This window comes from Pteronotus mesoamericanus, unplaced genomic scaffold (genome assembly GCF_021234165.1).
Source record: "Pteronotus mesoamericanus isolate MK-2021 breed Mesoamerican mustached bat unplaced genomic scaffold, CSHL_Meso_final contig_69, whole genome shotgun sequence".
Classification (NCBI taxonomy): domain Eukaryota; kingdom Metazoa; phylum Chordata; class Mammalia; order Chiroptera; family Mormoopidae; genus Pteronotus; species Pteronotus mesoamericanus.
This window is the reverse complement of record NW_026555237.1, coordinates 2,486,928-2,506,921: the sequence shown is the minus strand read 5'-3', so window position 1 is coordinate 2,506,921 and position 19,994 is coordinate 2,486,928. Positions and strand designations below refer to the sequence as shown.

The window sequence follows — 19,994 nt, the reverse complement described above, 5'->3', positions numbered from 1 at the left end:
TTGATGAGGCCTTTGGAGAGGTCCTCCATTTTAACCCTGTCATTTTGGTGATAGGAAGTGATTGATTCCTCTGACATTGTCAGTGACTTGTAGAATGAGGAGAAGTTAGGCTGTTGTTCCAGAATATTACATTGCTTCTATTTCTTACGGTTACAGGGAAATTATCATTGGCATTGCTAATCCCGTTTTACATATACCTTATAGGAACTTATTTTTTTAAGTATCCCTGTCCTATAGGCCATGGATCCTTGTGGCCAAGAAGCAGCACACCTTACATTTTGACCTCCCCCACTACTCAGAGCAGATGCTAGACTTGGCTTTCTGATTTCCAGTTGCTGCCCTCTCCAGGCATTGAGATACACTTTTTGCTATCAGTCATCTATTTTAGATGATCATTTTGATATGTTTTAAAATTATGTCTTTCAAAATGGTGTCATTATACAAATATTTCTTTTTTTAACAGCTCAACCAATTTCTGCAGTTAGATGGAAGTGAACCCAAGAGAGGTTAACTGATTTCCTCATATTACTTGGCTGCTTCTCGCAATAGTTTCCTACTAGCGCATTCCATAGCTTGACATTTAGACAACTTTTCTTTCCATTTGATGTAGGGTTTTCAAGCTTGTAAACTCTGAGATTCCTATTTCCTTTCCAAATCATGTTCTTTCACTGAACTTTATGTGAACCACAAATTCCTTATTTCTGGTTGCTAGTTTTTAAGTCCCAAATACTTGGTGGACACGATCAGGTCTTGACAGCTTTACTCCACTTTTGAAATCCCTTAAGACAAAAGAGTCATATCAGTATAAACCCCTTTTAGCTCTGTTAATTCCTAAGTGAGAAATAGCAGATCCTCTTTCTTTTTCTCTACTCAAATGACAGGCCCTAATTTTTAAGCAAAGGTTGCAGGTTCCATCCCTGGTCAGCACGTAGAAGAATCTACCTGTGAATGGTGAATGCATAAATAAATGGAACAACAAACAGATGCCTCTCTCTGTCTCTCACTCAAGTCAATAAGTTAAAAAATTATTTAAAAAAGAGAGAGAAGGCTTCATTATAATGATTCTTAGACATAAGTTTGAAACTATGTCAATAGCACAGCCACAAAGTACTTGCTTCCATAGTTAAGATTTTGTGATATTTATTGCCATTTTGGAATTCTCAAATGCCCTGCCCTTTTGTAGAAATTAGCTTTTTAATAAAGTTAGGAGAAAAGATCAGTAATTTGTATCAGTCAGTGGAAAATATTTAGTTGGCTTTGCTAAATGAAATTTGATATCTATGTATGTTTTTTTTAAAGGTTGTTGCCTGAACTCTTAGCTTACACATTTAGGGATTTTTGTTGATATTTTAGTAGTATTAAGATTCATTCAGTCTTTGTAATTGATACAAATTAATATTGCAAAAGAAGGATAATTTAGAATTTTTTCTAAATAAATGTTATTACAAGTCATTAGAGTTTCACGAAAGCACAGAAACATACGGAAAAGTCCCAGCAGAATAATTAGGAAAATTTCATATACTGTTCAAGTCTTCACAGAAGACTTCAGAGATTAACAGTCCAGGCATATTTAAGTGACTTCAGACTTGCAGCAAATGAATGTTTTGTTTGTACTTGAAAATATTTACTGCTATAATTATTATTTTCTTCATTTTTGCTTTGTTATAGGTATAATTACTATATTTTTAATTTCTACTTTGTTTCTTCTTTAACCCAATTATTCACTCATATTTATTTGCCCATATTTGTTTGTTGACTTATTCAATATATGCTCTTGCTTATTGTTTTGTGCTGATGACATCATCAAATGAATAAATTCTATACATTTTGCACCTTTACACATCTTTTTATTCATCCTTTTATGAGCAAATATTTGTCCTAATATTTTAACTAAAATGGAACCTATTGTATCTTGACATTTTAAAAACCTTTAGTAGAAATTAATCATAGAGACTTTATAAAAGTTCTGATTCATTAGAAATTATCTTCCCATTTTTTTCTTGGCTCATTTTGACCTCTTACATGTCAGTTCCAGTGACATATATCATTATCCTACCCTGTGCTGAGCTTATAAGAGTGTCTGTCAAGAAAGTTGCCAAAGAACTTAGCATTTGAAAAATGCAAACCAGCACAGTGTTTTAAATGCCTCATTAAGTTCAGTACCTTTAAATGTGCTATGATGATTCTCAGACTTGGTAGATATGATCTGTGATGGGTTCCTCCCTGGGTATTTTTTGTTTTTGTTTTTGTTTTTGTTTTTGGTTTTTGTTCTTTTAATGGTCAGATTTAGGTGAGTTAGAAGGGAACTAGGCAAATATAATAGGTTTCATCCTGTTGGTAAATTGCTGTGACTAATTATAGTTTGGGGAGATTCTGTTATCTGTATCTAGAAAACATTATTTTTTTTCATCTCCCTGAACATTTCTCTTCCCCTCCACCTCCTACCTGTCAACTTTGGATACCATTTATTCCATAATAATATTTGCTAATTGAGGTACTGTGGGTTTTAACAGAAAATTTTTATTTATTTTTTTGTCATAGAGAAATTTATTTTCATAATCAAAGGTTTAAAGACCATTTTAAAAACTTTTAGTATCCATATTTTTGTATCTGTATATTATCTTTCATCTGTCTTTAGTCAGATTCCCATTTCTTCTTAAAATAATGAATTTTGATATGTAAACCATTTAAACCTTACAGAATTCAGTCTATTTTGAAAAATCTATTACAACTTCTAAAGCATTAGAAGAAATGTAGGCAAGTTACAAAATATCAAGTTGGTGTAGAGAATAACAATAGATCTTTTATGTGTAATACACCTGTAAACTTCAAGATCTCATTTTATTTGTCCCCCGCCCCCGCTGCTGCTATATACTTAGGTACAGAAGGTTTGGGATTCAGCATCACTTCTAGAGATGTAACAATAGGAGGCTCAGCTCCAATTTATGTGAAAAACATCCTCCCCAGAGGGGCTGCCATCCAAGATGGTCGGCTTAAGGCAGGAGATCGACTTGTAGAGGTGAGTGGCTTCTCTCAGTCAGGTGTCCCATAATTCTTGAAATGTTATTTCTAAAACTATTTTTATGAAATATGAGACATTTTAGCAGGAGTATGCATCACAAGGCAATGTATTTCTCCTTTTTACAAATTTTATTATTTTTTTATTCTTGTTTACACTATTACAGTTGTCCCACTTTTTACCCCCTTGCCCTCTTCCGCCCAGCCCACCCCCGGCTCCCACAGTCAGTCCCCACACCATTGTTCATGTCCATGGATGGGAGATACCTTTTTTGTTTAATGTATTCAAAATTTGAGTCACTCAGGCATTTGGTTTATGATGTACCACACATTTTGTTATTATGTAAGTATAATGTCTATTTATTAGGTTATATTTCCAGATGGCTTTAAATTTATTTCTGGCAATATAGAAATGTTACCTATTTTGTCTTCAGAACAGAGACAAATGAAGTGAACCAGTGTGTCTTAATGAGAGGAACAAGGAAATTTCCAAATGAAAGCATAGAAAATGAATTGAGACATAAAAATCAAATATGAAGAAAAAAATAGTTTTTCAAAATTTCCTATCTGAACCTCATGAGTTTCAGTTCATTGATATTTTAAAAATGTCTTTGACATGCATACATATACAGAATTTCTGTTTGTGTGAATGTTGTGCGTATGGTAACAGAGGGGAGAAATGTTGCGTAAAGTATACTTTTTTTGACATTTTTAGTAGTGTTTTCTTCAGAAAACATAGTCAATAATTGTGTTTCTTAATTATTAACTAATTAATGTAAGTTTTTATGACAGTGCCCTCTTTTTGTTACTTGTATTTTCCAACATAGTTATGAACTCTACAGATTGAGCTCACCTAAAGATTTCTTGAAAAGTAATGGAGCAAAGGAATAACTTTCAGATTTTTTTCATGTTCACATTTTGGGATTAGATTACTTAAATCTTACTCCTTTTTTTCCTCCTTCACGTGACACCATTTTTTAAATGAACACTCATAGAAGAGGCTAAATGAAAGAACAGGTTTGAGTACAAATTATATTTAAGGTGTTTCTAAGGTGGGCCACTTGTCCATGGGGTATATATTGTGTACAGTTGATCCTTGAACAGTGCTGACTACCATATAGTTGAAAATCTGAGTATAACTTTGACTCCCCATAAACTTACCTACTGAGAGCCCACTGTTGATCAGCAGCTTTAACAATAACAGTTGGTTAACACATATTTCATGTTACATGTATTGTGTTGTGTTCTTACAATTAAGCTGGACAAAATAATGTTACTATGAAAATTACAAGGAATTGAAAATACATTTACAATACTGTACTTACTTATTGAAAAAATATCTGTATAAGTGGACTTGTGCTTTAAACCCATGTTATTCAAGGGTCAGCTGCCATATTCTTTCAAGTTTGTATTTGTCACTTGTTTTATTTATTTAGTCTCAACTGTGGCTTGAATCTTTGCCTCTAAGTCAAAAACAAAACAAAACAAAACAAAATCTGTCCTTTTGTCTCAGATGTCTTTCTTTCCCTGGATTTGCACCCCGCCCCCCGCCCCGCCTTCTTTCTTTCTAAAGGTCCTTTATTTTTGAGTCTCTCTTTAATGACACAGTTGCTTTTCTTTTCAACACATCCCAAAGACTTTTTTTTAAAGCAATGGGAATGGCCTGCTGCCTGAATTTTTTTAGAGTTAGGTTTTATTTTCTGCAATTATTAAGCTTGGTCTTAAAACTGAAACTACATTTCACATGTTTTAAATCTAATTGTCTACTATCTATAATTGTATGTATACAATATCAGTAATTTCTGTGGGCTGTTTTTTATGAGTATCTGGGCACCTGGAAGGATATAAAAAAATATTGAGATGTTTTTATTATGTAGAATTTTTTTACCCTATTATTTCTTATCTATTTCCTGAAATCTTTTAATGGTAGTATATTGAGCTATAGAAAATGGTTTTTAACAGGGGGAAGATTTTGATATTATGGTTTAAATAATGTACTTAATTGCCTTGGACAAAAATGTTATTTTTATCTAAAGAAAATATGGTAGAGTACTTTTGAAAAGTAAATTCGACTCTCATTTCCATTAAATATATATATGTGTGTGTATATATATGCATATATATGTATATATATATATATAGTGCTTTCTGATAATGTTATTATACTTCCTTCAAAATAAAATTGATGAATTTGGTTGTTTCAAATCTCTGTTTTGGTAGAATATTCTTAAAACATTGAAAAACATTAAGGTGAAATATTGCTATGCCTCAAAAATACTATGATTATTTGTAGACAGTCTTCTTTAATTATAGTCTTTCAGGGAAAAAAAGATTATCTTAAATTTTTTTTAATTTTATTTTTAATAGGTTATTTTTAATTGTTTCTTTCCATTACTATTTATTATCCTTACACCCTCTTCCGCTCCCCGCTGCAGTCACCACACTGTTGCCTGTGTCCATGAGTTCTTTTTTTTTGCTTGATCCCGCTACCCCTCAACTCCCCTCAGCCCCCAATAAAAAAGGTTATCATCCTAAGTTTTTGGTAAAATTTCATTGAAAGTTAAAATATTTATACAAAAATATTTTTAGTGTGTTTTGTGTTCTTTCTATCCCCTATAAAAGCCACAACTTTTTATTTTGGTGTAAAAAGACCTATGCTACACAAGGCCGTCAAGATATCTCAGTTCAGAGCCAGGAAGTTTTGTGTTGACATTTTAGATATATTTGTTTACTACTTGTTACTTGTTAATACTCTGGTGGCTGTAGTTTTTGGTTTATTGATAAGCAGTAAAAGATTTACTACTTCCTGCCTCACTTCTAAATACCTGGTCTTTATTTCTTTATGAACCACAGCAGCCTGGTGATTACCAAATCATGCAGAATTTACCATGAAATGAGCTACGTTTTATAGCATACATGATCAGTTCTAGAATGTGTCTTTTCTTTTGTTATCTGTTTACATAGGATTGCAGCTGAAAACTTTTTTTAAAATTTGTTTTAGGTAAATGGAGTAGATTTAGCAGGCAAATCCCAAGAGGAAGTTGTTTCCCTGTTGAGAAGCACCAAGATGGAAGGGACTGTGAGCCTTCTGGTCTTTCGCCAAGAAGATGCCTTCCACCCCAGGGAACTGGTGTGTAAATTTAGAGCAGATGGGAGATTTCTGATTTACATGAGCAAGGGGTCTGGGCTAGCTACCTATTTGGGCCAGTGTTTATTGAGACATTTTCCAAGCAGTCCATATTTTATGTCTTTCAGCCTTAACTTAATACAAGCATTCTTTTCTCATATTTCCTCAGTTTTGGAAATAGATCTCTACAACATTGAGTGTAGGGGTATTTAAAAATAAGATTGCAGGGATATTTCCTAGGACAGTAAATGTTTATTACTGAATGACTTCAGAGGAACTGATTGACTGCAGAGATTATTTCATGACTGTCACTTCAAAGACAATTGTTGAAAGCCTGCCATGTTCTCCAATTCATGTGACAAATCTTCATATTTCAGATTTTCATAGTCCATGTAGCTAACCCAAATAGAGATGCTTGTCTTTTGTGTGAAAAAGAGTACCATTGTTAAATATTATTATTGAAAATAAAAAGAGTTGAGTGGCAGTAAGCACCATGGCCATTAAATACTGATAAAGACATGTGGAATGACAATTCAAATGAAAAGGCAGTTGTTTGCAGACTGTTTCACTTTTTATGCATATATAACACATCTAAATATTACAGGGGGTATTTATCTAGTGTTGGTGCAAGGGAAATATGTGTATTAAATTGACATAGTTTTAAGTGTTTTTACGCAAGAAGTGCTAAGTTTTATTTCTATATAAAAACAGCACAATTAGAGGAATCACCGTTATTTTATGATGTGGTAAGAATCGTTTTACTTCAAATACAAGCGGTATTTTAAATATTTCAAAACAGATTCTAATTGGGTCCTTTGGCATCTCTTTCAGCTAGCTTCTAGCTTTATCTAAAAAACAATTCATATATGCTAGGGTGGCAAGGTTTTAGGGGTACAGGTCTCAAATTTGTCCTCTAGCCGTAAATTTCTTTAGCTAATACTTCAAATATGGATGTGTTGTGGTGAATAAGTATTCCTAATTATAAGCCAGATACATTTTAGTTGTAAGAATATCCCATCCCATGGTAACTAACAGATCTAAAATTTTCTGTGATTTTGTGAAAATCAGATTTTGATAAAGCTGAAAAAATGAACACTTATTTTAAGATTTTGAAAAATTATAGAAAACTTTTTAATATCGATTTTAAAATATTTAATCATTACTCTTTCCCCCCACTGTTATCCAGTTTTGTATTTAAAGTGCCACCTGATCAGTAACCTGGAAATGTCTTAATAAGTTGTAAATTAGCACTTAAAATTGAGGTTTAGACATGATTTGAGGAAGCTTTGGTTCAGTATATGTGAGCTGGGTAATCGCATCGTCAGATTGCCGAAGCTTCAGCACTGCTCTTGGGCAGCCATTCCAAAGTTAGTGCCAGTATATAGCCAACTTAAGGTTATTAAGGTTCTTCTTGTCCAATTTTGATCTCCCAGGCTTCTGTTTTCCCCTTCTGTTGCCTACTTATTTTTCTGGGTTATTTAATTTATTGCTTGTGAGTTTTTCGTTAAGAAGTGAGCCAATAGGCTGTCAATCTGTTACTCATTACTAATCATGCTGCAGCTTCTTGTCAAGATTTAAAAGAATAAAATTCTGAAAACTTAAAAGAAGGCATTTAAAATGATCTTTGAATCTAATTATCAAACTATTTTCCTCTGTTTGGGGTGTCTGTATATAAATTCTGTGGATAAAATGAAATACTTTTATCAGTATGTGCCTTTTAAATAAATCAACCTTATAACTACCTAAGTAAGTAAAGCTACATTATAATATATGAGGAAAAAAAAATCACATTTAATACCCATGTAATATTTTGATGCTTTTGGTTCACACTGTTACTACCTGGTCTAGCTATCAAATTAGAGTATACCTTATAACTTAGATTTAGTTTAGAAAATTAAAAATAAATTAGAAAAAGTACTATGAATGGAAAAGCTATTTGGTGACACCTGTTTTCTTCTATATAATAAATTGATATACTGTGAGCAAGTAAAAACTTACATCTAGAAAGTGTTTTAAAATGCACACCCACACAAGATAATATGAGAAGATCCATGAGAGTTTACAAGACGGATTAATACCTTAGCCAGAATATAATCACCCTCTATCTATCATGTGAATTTTAAAAACCAGCAAAATTTTCTTCAAAGTAAAGCTTTGTGCCCCTGTGTTTTGAAAATGGCTTTGGTCAGTCTGTATTTATGTTTTTCTTCAATTCTTCTAGAATGCAGAGCCAAGCCAGATGCAGATTCCAAAAGAAACGGTAAGAGCTTTGTCTTTTGTAGGATGGAGAGATATTCGAAAGATAAATGGAACTAACTTCTTACTAATTAAATATGAAGTTAACTTATCCTCCCCTTTCCTGGCTTATATAGATATTACATAAGTTTATTGAATTCCACAGTGGTCTTACTTTTAAGGTGACTTGCTGCTTTTAATTCCAAATATAGATTATTTTGTGATTATTTTTGGTCATACAGGGATAAAAAAGAGAGAAAGATTAGATTAGTTTTCTATTACCTGCATAATAAGAGGGACCAAAAGTTGGTGAGTCTGGTAGTTTGACATATATGTAAAGGAATTGGCTGTAAAGTGAAAAAGAAAAAAGAAAACTTGATGAAGGCACAGAAAAAAATAGGAAGGGCCAAAAGCACAATAAAAATATATCATAATCAGGAAAAAGTAAAATGTCAGTAATTAAGCTAAATATACTAGTTGCTTAACACATAACTATTTTACTTATTATAAGTTATAGCATATTATAGCAGGCTAATTTCTCTTAATAAAAGTAAGAACTCACAGCATGAATTAAAGTGCAAATCTAGCTATGTCCTGTGAGAAGACAAATCCTAATACTGACTAGAAAGAAAGGAATAGGTGAGTTCTAGCAGGCAGTGCTAACATAATAAAAGAAAGAATTGCCATGTCAGTCTCTGAAAGTTTTTTTGTGTGTGTGTGTTGATGCCCTGAATTGAGAAAAAAGACAGGTGTTCATATTAACATATAATATCATCTGGTAGAAATCCTAATAGTTAGGACTTTGGCACATCAAACAATATAGCATAAAACATATTCCTAAACTCTTATAATAAGAAAGAAAATTTAACAAAACCATATCCAAATGGGTGATGCTAATATGTATTTTCAAAAATTGTCATATTCAGTAGACAAAAAGTAAAAAAACATGAAGATTTTGAGTAACATAATTAACAGGTTTTTTTTTCCTACGCATTTTCAACAAACAAATTTGAACCTAATCAAACAATGTTATTTTCAAATATTTCATAATATAATTGATGCATGACAAATCAACCCTCAGAGGAAAATCCATAAACAACCTTAAGAACATTACACATTCATAATTATGGGTTGTAGAAAATTCATGGTCTTAATTTTTTATTTCTAAAATCGATGGGTCAGTCACAGCTGATCAGAATCACAGCTGTATTTATGTGTGGGTATGTTTGTGTGTGTGGTGGGTTGGGTTAAGAGGTGAGGGAAATCGAACAGGTTAATTCTAAAGAATAATGTGGGCACAAGAGTGATTTATACTATTTTAAAAGATAGTAATGATGACAAAATATACTGTAAAGCTAAAATACTTAAAGTAGTATGATACTGTTCCACATTAGCAATGACTGAAACAGACCTACTGTTTGTATGATTGTTAAAGGTGGCATTTCAAAGTAGTGCTAAAGGATGGTTTTCTTAATATTTAAAACAGTTGACCATTCACTTTTAAAGGTTAGATATCTTTTTTTCTTACCATACACTAAAGTCAATCCCAGTTGATTATGAAATTAAACCTAAAAAGAGAACTAAAACATATTGAGAGAAAATATGTGAAAATCCCTGTGTTAACTTTGGAACGTGACTACTGTGCAGACATAAAGCAGTCAAGATGTCGTTAGGTAATAAATGGGTGGCAGAGAATTTGTGTGTGAGTGTGTGGGTTTGTGTGCTTCTGTAGGGGAATAACCAAACCGTGAAATAGTTACAAGATAAATACTAGAGGGAGGAAGTATTTTACAGTGTGATCCCTGTGTAAAGACCACTCCTTTCTTGTTAGAGTCTTAGTATTGTAGAACTTTTTGGAAAACAGAATAACATCATACATAAACTACATCTGTTAATGCTTAAGAAAATATGAGATGGAAAATGATGCTATAAGCAGTAAAGATAGGTATGTTCTTTCAAAAATTTAGTCCAGTGAGGACATTGATGATTAGCCCTGAACTTCCAGTCACTAAAGGAAAGCAGCTGCATGGGCTTTAAGTATGGTATTTATCCCATTAAGAATTGCGAAGTCCCTTCCAATCCACTCCTCACCCTCAAGCCCTGTGTGCTCATTAGAGCATGTCAGAGAAAATAACAATTTGACACGTTAACTCTGAAGTACTGTGCATATGCATGCTGCCTGACTTCCAATTACAAATGGATTTTTTTCTGGAGAGTTTTCCAAGTAAATTCAAAAAGCAGAGATAATTCTTTCAAACGTTTTCTTTCTAAAACACATCCTCACTTCTGTGCCTTTCCTTTATTTCAAAATTTTTAATTGTATTTCTGAGGTCACATTGATTAATACAATTAATATAGGATTCAGGTGTACAATTCTATAATACATCATCGGCATACTGTACTGTGTATTCACCACCAAAAGTCAAGTCTTCTCCTGTTACAGTTTACCCCTTCTATACCCTCTTCTAACTCCCTGGACCACCTTTCCCTCTGGTAATTACCATACTGTTGTCTCTATGATAGTTTTTTTTTCTTTTTTGATTAATCCCTTTAACTCTTTTACCCAGCACCACAACCCCTCTCCCCTCTGACAGCTGTGAACCTGTTCTCTTATCTATAAGCCTGTGTCTGCTTTGTTAGTTAGTTTATTTTGTTGATCAGATTCCAAAAATTGGTGAGATTGTATAGTGCCTGTCTTTCTCTGACTGGCTTACTTCACTTAAATAATACTCTCCAGGTCCACCAATGCTGTCACAAAGAATAAGATTTCCTATTTTTTATGTCTGAGTAGAATTCCATTGTGTAAATGTACCACAGTGTTTTTATCCAGTCATCTACTGGTGGACACTTGGGCTGCTTTCAAACCTTGGCTGTTGTAAATAACACTGAAATGAACATAGGGCTACATGTATTCTTTCAAATTAGTGTTTTGGGTTTCTTCAGATATATTCCTAGAAGTGGTATCATAGGGTCATAAGGAAGTTCCATTTTTAATTATTTGAGGGAACTCTATACTGGATTTCACAGTGGCTGCACCAAACTATATTTTCACCAACAGTGTATAAGGGGGTTCCCTTTTCTCCACATCCTCACCAGGACTTGCTGTTTGATTTATTGGTGCTAGCCATTCTGACAGATGGGAGGTGATGTCTAATATGGTTTTAAGTTTCATTTCTCTGATGATTGGTGATGCTGAACATTTTTCTATTGTCTATTGGCTATCTGTATGTCTTCTTTGGAGAAGTGTCTGCTCAGGTCCTTTTCTCATTTCTTAAATGGATTGATTGATTGATTGATTTTGTGTTTGTTGAGTTTTATAAGTGCTTTACAAATTTTAAATGTTAAGCCCTTTCAAGATGCATCACTGGTGAATATGTTCTCCCATTTTGTGCGGTTGTCTTTCATTATGTTGATGATTTTCTTTGCTGTGCAAAAATTTTTTAGTTTGACGTAGCCCAATTTGCTTATTCTTTCTTTTGTTTCCCTTGCCTGATGTGATACATCAGAAAAAATATTGCTACAAGAAATGTTCGAGATTTTACTGCCTATGTTTTCTTCTATTATTTTTATGGTTTCAAATTTTACACTTAAGTCTTTAATCCATTTTGAGTTTACTGTGTATGGTGTAAGAAGGCAGTCTAGTTTAATTTTTTGGCATGCATCTGTCCAGTTTTCCCAACACCATTTATTGGACAGACTGTCTTAACCACATTGTATGCTCTTGCCTCCTTTGTCAAATATTAATTGACTATAAAGGTATGGGTTTATTCCTGGGTCTTCTATTCTGTTCCATTGATATATGTGTCTGTTTTTATGCCAGTACCATGCTGTTTTGATTAATGTGTCCTTGTAGTATAGTTTGATATTAGGTAGTGAGATTCCTCTACCTTTGTTCTTTTTTCTCATGATTGCTTATGTTATTTGGGGTCTTTTGTTGTTCCATAAAAATTTTTGGAATGTTTGTTCTGGTTCTGTGAAATATGCCGTTGTTACCTTGCTTAATAGGAAATGCATTGAATCTATAGATTGCTTTGGGTCGTATGGACATTTTAATGATGTTAATTCTTCCTATCCATGAACATGTTTCATGCTTCTGCTTATTTGTATTTTCTTCAGTTTCTTTCTTCATTGTCTCATAATCTTACAAGTCCAGGTTTTTTACATTCTTAATTTTATTTGTAGGCATTTTATTTATTTATTTTTTTGAAGCAGTTGTGAATGGGATTGTTTTCTTAGTTTTCCTTTCTGATAGTTCATTATTGGTGTATAATAATACAGCTGATTTCTGGGTATATATTTTGTGTACTGCTACTTTACTGAATTCATTTTTCAGTTCTGCTATTTCTTAGGTCTGGAAAAATTCAGGGGGTGTTGGTGACTGAGTTGTCTGGCTTTGGGTTGGGGGCCATTTCCCCCACTTTCCCATGAACGTGATTGGCACTCCCCCTCCTGGGAGATTTGCTGTAACCACCCTCTGGGCTCTGGAGGCTCCATCTGCCTGGCTCCTGTTTGCTCCGTCCTGCCAAGGTTTGGGAAAAATCTGGGACAGGCTGAGTCATGTGGCTGTGGAGTGGGGACTACACCCACTACCTTCCCTGAAGCCTGACCAGTAAACACTTGTTTCTCACTGGACATCCACTAGCCTCATCTTCCCACCTTTGCAAGAGTCTATTTCTGTGACTGGGCCTAACAGGCAACCAGCAGGTGGACATAGGTGGGGATGGATCTCAGGATGCCCTGGGACTTTTCTTGACCTGACCCAGGGCCCAGTGCTGGTATTAGTTGGTCTTGGTGCGCAGTTTGGTTCTTCCCATGCTCAGCAGAGGCAGCCATAAACTGTCAATCACCTGTAATTCAAAACACGTTGCCCAGGGCAAGTCACAGAGAACATCTGTCATAGGCCCATGCAGAGTCCATACCATGAAGCCCAGAGCCAACATACCTGCTGGTCAGTTTCAGACAACATCAGAGCAGTGTCCAGTAAACTTTACAAGCAGCATATTTAAAAGGAGATCTCAGAAGGCACTAGAACTTGCTATGGCAAATTCTTCTTCATGTGGTCAGCACTTGCACAGCAACTCACATGCCATAGTCAGGACTGAGTTTCACATTTAACCAGCCTGAGGGTTGATCCCACACATGAGTGAGCCAATAGCAACTAAAACTCAGTTATAAGAGGAGAGCCCATATAATCCACACAAGGGGCATTCTTGTAGCACCCCCCTCAGGCGATCAAGGGGACTGCTCCACTGGACTCCACAGGACACCTACTAGATAAGGCTACCCATGAAGACTGGGAGTCATAGCAGATCTGCCAAATACATGGAAACAAACACAAAGAAGCAGCCTAAATGGGGAAACAAAGAAACAGGCCCCAGATGAAAGAACAGGAGAAATTGCCAGAAAAAGAACTAAATCAAATAGAGGCAAGTAATTTATAAGATATAAAGTTGAAGGTACTGGTTAAAAGGATGACCAACAGCATTAAAAAAAGGCATAGAAACCATAAAAAGAACTAGTCAGAAGTGAAGATTACAATATCTGAAAAGAAGAATGCACTGGAAAAAATAAACAGCAGGTTGGATGATGCAGAGGATGGAGTCAACTATTTGGAAGACAAAGGAGAATAAAACACCCAGCCAGAACAGCAAAAAGGAAAAAAAAGAATAAAAAAGAATGAGGATAGTTTAAGGGACCATTTGGACAAAATGCAGCATAAAACACCATCATAGGGATCCCAGAAGGAGAAGAGAATGAGAAAGAGATCAAGAAACTATTTGAAGAAATAATGACCAAAAACTTCCCTAATCTGCTAAAGGAAAAAGATACTCATGTCCAGGAAGTGCAGAGAGTCTCAAACAACATGAACCCAAAGAGACCCACACCAAGACATCATAATTAAAATGCAAAGGTTAAAAACAAAAAAGTCTTAAAAGAAACAAGAGAAAGACAGTTACCTAAAAGGGCGCTGCCTTAACTGTTAGCTGATTTCTCAACAGAAACTTTGTAGGCCAGAAGGGATTGGCATGAAATATTCTTAAGTGATGAAAAGCAAGGAGCTATAACCAAAGCTACTTTTCTCTCTGTTCTTTCTGCTCTTGGTCTGTACGCAATACCATTATGGTTCTTAAACATTTTAAACTTTTAATTAAAAAAATTGACTTCCAGGGCCTCTGCCATTCTTTGTAACTTTTGGTGACAAATCAGTAAGTCTTGAAATTCTCTGGTATTATTTAAATTGTCATGTGGCTGTAAGCACCTTGAGAACAGGCATGCACTGAAGCTCAGTTAATTTGTTTGTTGAGTGTCACAATGATCCATAACTGATATAGTTTGAGAAATTTACAAAAAGCAGTAAGGTAGATAAGTAAAGTCTATAGCTAACAGACCTTTTGAATTTTTGGTATGTGAGTTTCCTATACATCTTTAAATATGTATTAATTAATGAGAATGGGGGATTAGGAACTCTGGTTTTAGGTTACCTATTCAAAATGGGACAAAAAGCTGGATTATTCTGCAGAGTGTCACAGTCATTTGATTCATGTTCTGAACCAACTCCTTTGCCTTTGAAAAGCTTATTCACTTTATATAAGGCACTCTAATGTGAAAGTCCAGTTTGGGCAAGAAATTCTTGGATTTGTTAGGGTTCTCCAGAGGAATGAAATCCTCTGAAGATGAAGTAGGATGTGTGCATACATAGAAAGAGAGTTAGTATAATGAATTGGCTTGTGTGGCTAGCAAGGCTCACGGCCCAGGAGAGCCCTCTTCCAGTTTCATTCCAAAGGCTGGCAGGCTTTAACCCAATAGAGCAAATGGTGCAGACGAAGACCAAAGTCAGCCTGTTGACAGTTTACCTGTTGCTCAGAGAGGCTTGTCTTTTGGTTCTATTTAGGCCTTTAATTGATTGGATAGGTGCCCCCACCATATTGTCAAGCACCATTTGTTTTACTCAGAGTTTACCAATTTAAATATATTTCATCCAAGTTGACAACTGAAAATAACATCATAATGAGGTAGTGAAGTTACCTATGAGGCACACGCCTGGGTTGTGGGCCCAGTCCCTTGTCGGGGTGTGTGCAAGAGGCAACTGATCGATGTTTATCTCACACATCAATGTTTCTCTACCTCTTTTTCTCCTGTCTTCCCCTCTCTTTTAGAATTTTTTTTGTTTTAAAAGGCAGCCTACGGTGCAGGAGGACATATTTGCAAGTCATATATCTGGTAGGAAGTTAATAATCTAAAATTTATAAAGTACTCATACAAGTCACTAGCAAAACAAATAATCTGGTGAAAGAATGGACAGAGAATCTGAATAAACATTTTTCCAAACTAAAAGTACTCTTGGCTACCAGGGTAGGAAGAGAGGCTTGACATCACTAATCCTCAGGGAAATACAAATCAAAGCCACAAGGTATCGTCTCACATCTGTTAGAATGAACTTTGTCAAAAAATATAAGAGATAAGTTTGGAAAATGGTACGAAGGTTTCTCATGAAATTAAAAATAGAACTATGATACGTTCTAGCAATTTCACTGCTGTGTATATATCCAAAAGAAATGAAATCAGGATCTCAAAGAGATAGCTGCACTCCCATTTTTTTGCATTTGTAGCATTATTCACAATAGCCAAGTTATAGAAACAGCCTAAGTGTCTGTCAACAGATAAATTGATAAAAAGATGTGATTTGTGAGTGCATGTATGTGTACACCCACACACAATGGAATATTATTCAGCCATGAGGAAGAAGGATATCCTGCTATCTGCAAAAACATGAATCAACCTTAAGAGCATTGCTAAGTGAAATTAATCAGACAAAGACAAATATTGTATGATACCACTTACATGTGGAACCTAAAAAAACTAAACTCAGAAGTAGAAACTAGAATGGTGCTTCCTAAGGCCTGAGGTTTGGAAGGAAAGGAGAGATGGTGGTCAAAGAGAATAAACTTACAGTTAGAAGATGAATAAGCTCCAAGCACTTAATATATAGTATAGTGATTATAATCACAAGTGGTGGAACATATACCTGCTTCAAAATAGGTCTTAAACATTCTTACCACAAAAAAGAAATGGTAATTATGTGACATGATGGAGGTTGTAGCTAATGCTGTGGTGACAATCGTTTTTCAATATATAGGTCTATCAAGTCAGCACATTGTATATCTTAAACTAACAATGTTATATGTCAGTTATATCTCAATAAAGCTGGGGAGGGGAATACTTGAGTCAGACAAAGCAAATGGGGAGCCTACTGGGGGAGTGAATTGTGAGTCATTAGATTTTTATCAAACTTTTGTGCAAATCCTTTGGGATAAACTCTTCATCAAACACTTTTTTAGGTTTATTATGTAAATTAATTTTGATATTATAGAGAATATAGGTAAAAGTGTACAAAATTTTATAATTTGAGACTTTGTTTAAAATTTATCATATGCTAATTAATTTGACCTTATTGGTTTGGTTTTGAGCATCTAATGCTTCTATTATTATAAAGAATTTTATAAAATGTTTCCTGTTTCTAGTGCTTTAATTGCTCAAACTTATCTTAAACTTATAATTTATTGAAATAAATCTCAAATGATTCAGATTTATTTTAAATAGATTAATATTTTGAATAGATTAATATTTTCATGACCTTAGAAAAATACTAATGACTATAATAGTGAATCTGTGAATATTTAAGGATTTTGTTTGAATTTGCTTATTTTTATAGTAAGATAAGAATTTCTTAATGTTTGGCTATTACTTTTTATCGTCCTTTTGTGGTATAGTGACAAAATTAATGTCTTTAAAATTTAGTGTGTTTTTTTTGCTATTGAACTCAGATTATTTAAGGATTATGTTGGTAGTAATGTCTGATTTAAAAATAAAAACTTAGATATATAAGAACGATTCTGAATTAGTAAGTATAATTGTTACTATGAAATGTCAGAATTTTCAGAAAAGTTTTAAGAATTGTAAAAAGAACTCCAGTATACCCTTCACCCACATTCTCCATTTGTTAATGTTTTCCCACATTTGATATATAACTTTCTTCCACTCCCTTTTTCCCCACTTTTCCTTCCTTTCTTTCCCACTACATTTTTTTTTTCTGAATTGAGAATAACTTGGTGACATAATTGTCCTTTATCTGTAAATATTTCAGGGTTTATATACTAAGAACTAGGATATTTTCTTCTGTAACCATGTTAATCAAAAATCACAAAATTAATATTGATTTAACAGTGTTGTATTATCAGTTGTCCCAATTAATGTCCTAATAGCATGCAGAAATGGATGGATGGATGGATGGATACATAAGAATTAAAATCTGGTCCAGATTCCAGTTCAGGGTCATGTATAGGATTTAATTATACCTAAATAGTCTTCCTCAGTCTGAGACGTATCTTTAGTTCCTATTTGCTTTTCATTTTTGAAGAGCAAATTACTTTGAGAATGTCCCTTAATTTGGGTTTGTGTGACATTTCTCTGATTGGATAAGTATCTTCCTGGCTTAATATTATAGATTAATACCTGTATGAAACATTTTTTTTCAGTATTTGTATTATCATGGAACACATTTTTAAATTCTTTAAATTTTACATCCACTATTTGAATTAGAAAAGAACATAATAAAGCCAGATGTGACACTTTAACTTTGCCAGTAAGAATAATTAACCCTGAAATATCATCACAAATTAAATGCATAACCATTCAGCTCACATATAGGATAAGTTACTAACTTAAAGCAACTTTGGATGTAAGACTGGAGAGTTATTTTCTTATTAAAAAATTCTAGAGAACCCTTATATTTAAAAAATTTTTCTCTTAATTAAAAACAAATGCTGTTTACTGTTTATGATAACTGGATATTTAATTTTTGTATGTTGAATAAGTGTGTTCTGTTCAGTTCTATAAAAACTTTTCTTAGGTGTGACGGTCACCACTATGGCATAATTGTTTTGTAAGAGTTGTCATAGAGTATCCACATCTAGTCCGTCTCCCTGCTCCCAGCACCAGCCCCTGCCCAACATTTACAATAATCCACTTCTTTCTTTTCTCCCATACTGCTTTTTTGAAGGAGCATTAAAGAAATAGTATGCAATGAGGTTTTATAATACAAAAAGTAAGGTATATTAATGGTAGAAAATTCAGTCAAGCACAGGAAAAAAAACCAATCGCTTGCAATTATGTGACTTCAATGCCACCATTTTGACATGCATTTTTTCATGATTTTCTTCACTATCTATGTAACTAATAGATATCACATCACAGACACATACCATGTAACTAATAACTATTACGTCCCTAGCAGAAGGAAAGACTTATATGTCACTTTCTAGTGAAGCTTTCACTGATAGGAAAAGATAGACAGTAAACAATTTATAAGAATATGATATCAGAGCTGATAGTAGGTGCGAAGTACTGGAAATTATGAAGTTCGTGGGATCAAACCCAGTTTCTTAGTCATAACTGCTTTTCTGTCTCACTAAATGTTTTTTGAAGGTACTTTAATAGATGAGTAGTATTCCACTGTGTAGTATATCTTCATGTACTTGATATCACATGTGTAGCTTGTTTTCAGTTTTTAGGTGTTGTGATTAAAGCAGTGTACATCCTAACCATTATATCTTTGTTCCTGACCACAATTAGTTTTTTAATACCATAATACTAAAAGTTTTATATTTGGATTAATAAGCAAAATAAAAAGCTTTTGATAAGCATTGTCCATTTGGCTTCCATAAATAGTGCAACTGTTTATATTTTCACCAGCAGTGAAAGCAGTGAAGAAAGTACCCATTTTACCTACCATACCTTCTGTATTCTTGAATATCATTACTTAAAATTTGTTTTAGCAATTTGATAACTTGTTGATTGCATGCCTTCTGTTGCAAGTAAGATTGAATCTTTTACTTATTTGTTGGTCCACTCATCTTTAATGGATTGCTCATTCACATATTTTTCCCATCCAATGTGGAAATGTTCATATTTTAATAATTTATCATGGCCTATGCGATAAAACCATTAACTATGGAGAGGAAGTGAAAGAGAAATCAGTGAATTATGGTAGAGCAATGAGCAGGAACAAACTCTACTGTTATTTCTCTACTCACACCTTTGACACCTGATAGCAGACGTAGGACTTTTCTACACCAAGATGTTCTGACATTAATCCGGAATTAGTTAGGACTTAGTTCCACAAGACTGTCACCCCCTTCAGATGCCGATGCCAATGTCAAGGAGTAGGTCCTCAGGTTACACAAAACTTCTGACTCGGCTCCAAACCAGAGGTTCCCACAGCCATCTCCTTGGGTTCAATAATTTGCTGGAGTAACTCACAGAACCCAGGAAAACAGTTTACTTACTGTTGTTGATTTATTACAAAGGATGTGTTAAAGGACACAGATGAATAGTTACTTGAAAAGATATTTAGGGTGGAGCCTGGAAGGTCCCAAGTTCAAGAGCTACTGAGCCTGTGGGTAGGGCTGTGTCACCCTCCTGGCATGTGGATGTGTTCATCAAACTGGAAGCTCTTTGAACCCCATACTTTTGAGACTTTTATGGAGGATTCATTGTGTAGGTATGATTGATTATTAGCTTCATTTTTATTCCCTCTCTAGAGAGTGGAGGTAGG

At 34.1% G+C, this 19,994-nt stretch overlaps 1 protein-coding gene across 17 annotated transcripts in view; it reads left to right on the top strand.

The window, feature by feature from the left end:
• PARD3 (par-3 family cell polarity regulator) overlaps nt 1–19,994 on the top strand; it is a 686,226-nt gene that overhangs the window by 386,892 nt on the left and 279,340 nt on the right. For all 17 annotated transcript variants that reach the window (XM_054582303.1, XM_054582310.1, XM_054582307.1 and 14 more), the window contains 3 exons: nt 2,880–3,019; nt 6,020–6,148; nt 8,367–8,405. In XM_054582303.1, coding sequence (XP_054438278.1) covers nt 2,880–3,019; nt 6,020–6,148; nt 8,367–8,405 — 308 coding nt within the window. The remainder of the gene's footprint in view (nt 1–2,879; nt 3,020–6,019; nt 6,149–8,366; nt 8,406–19,994) is intronic.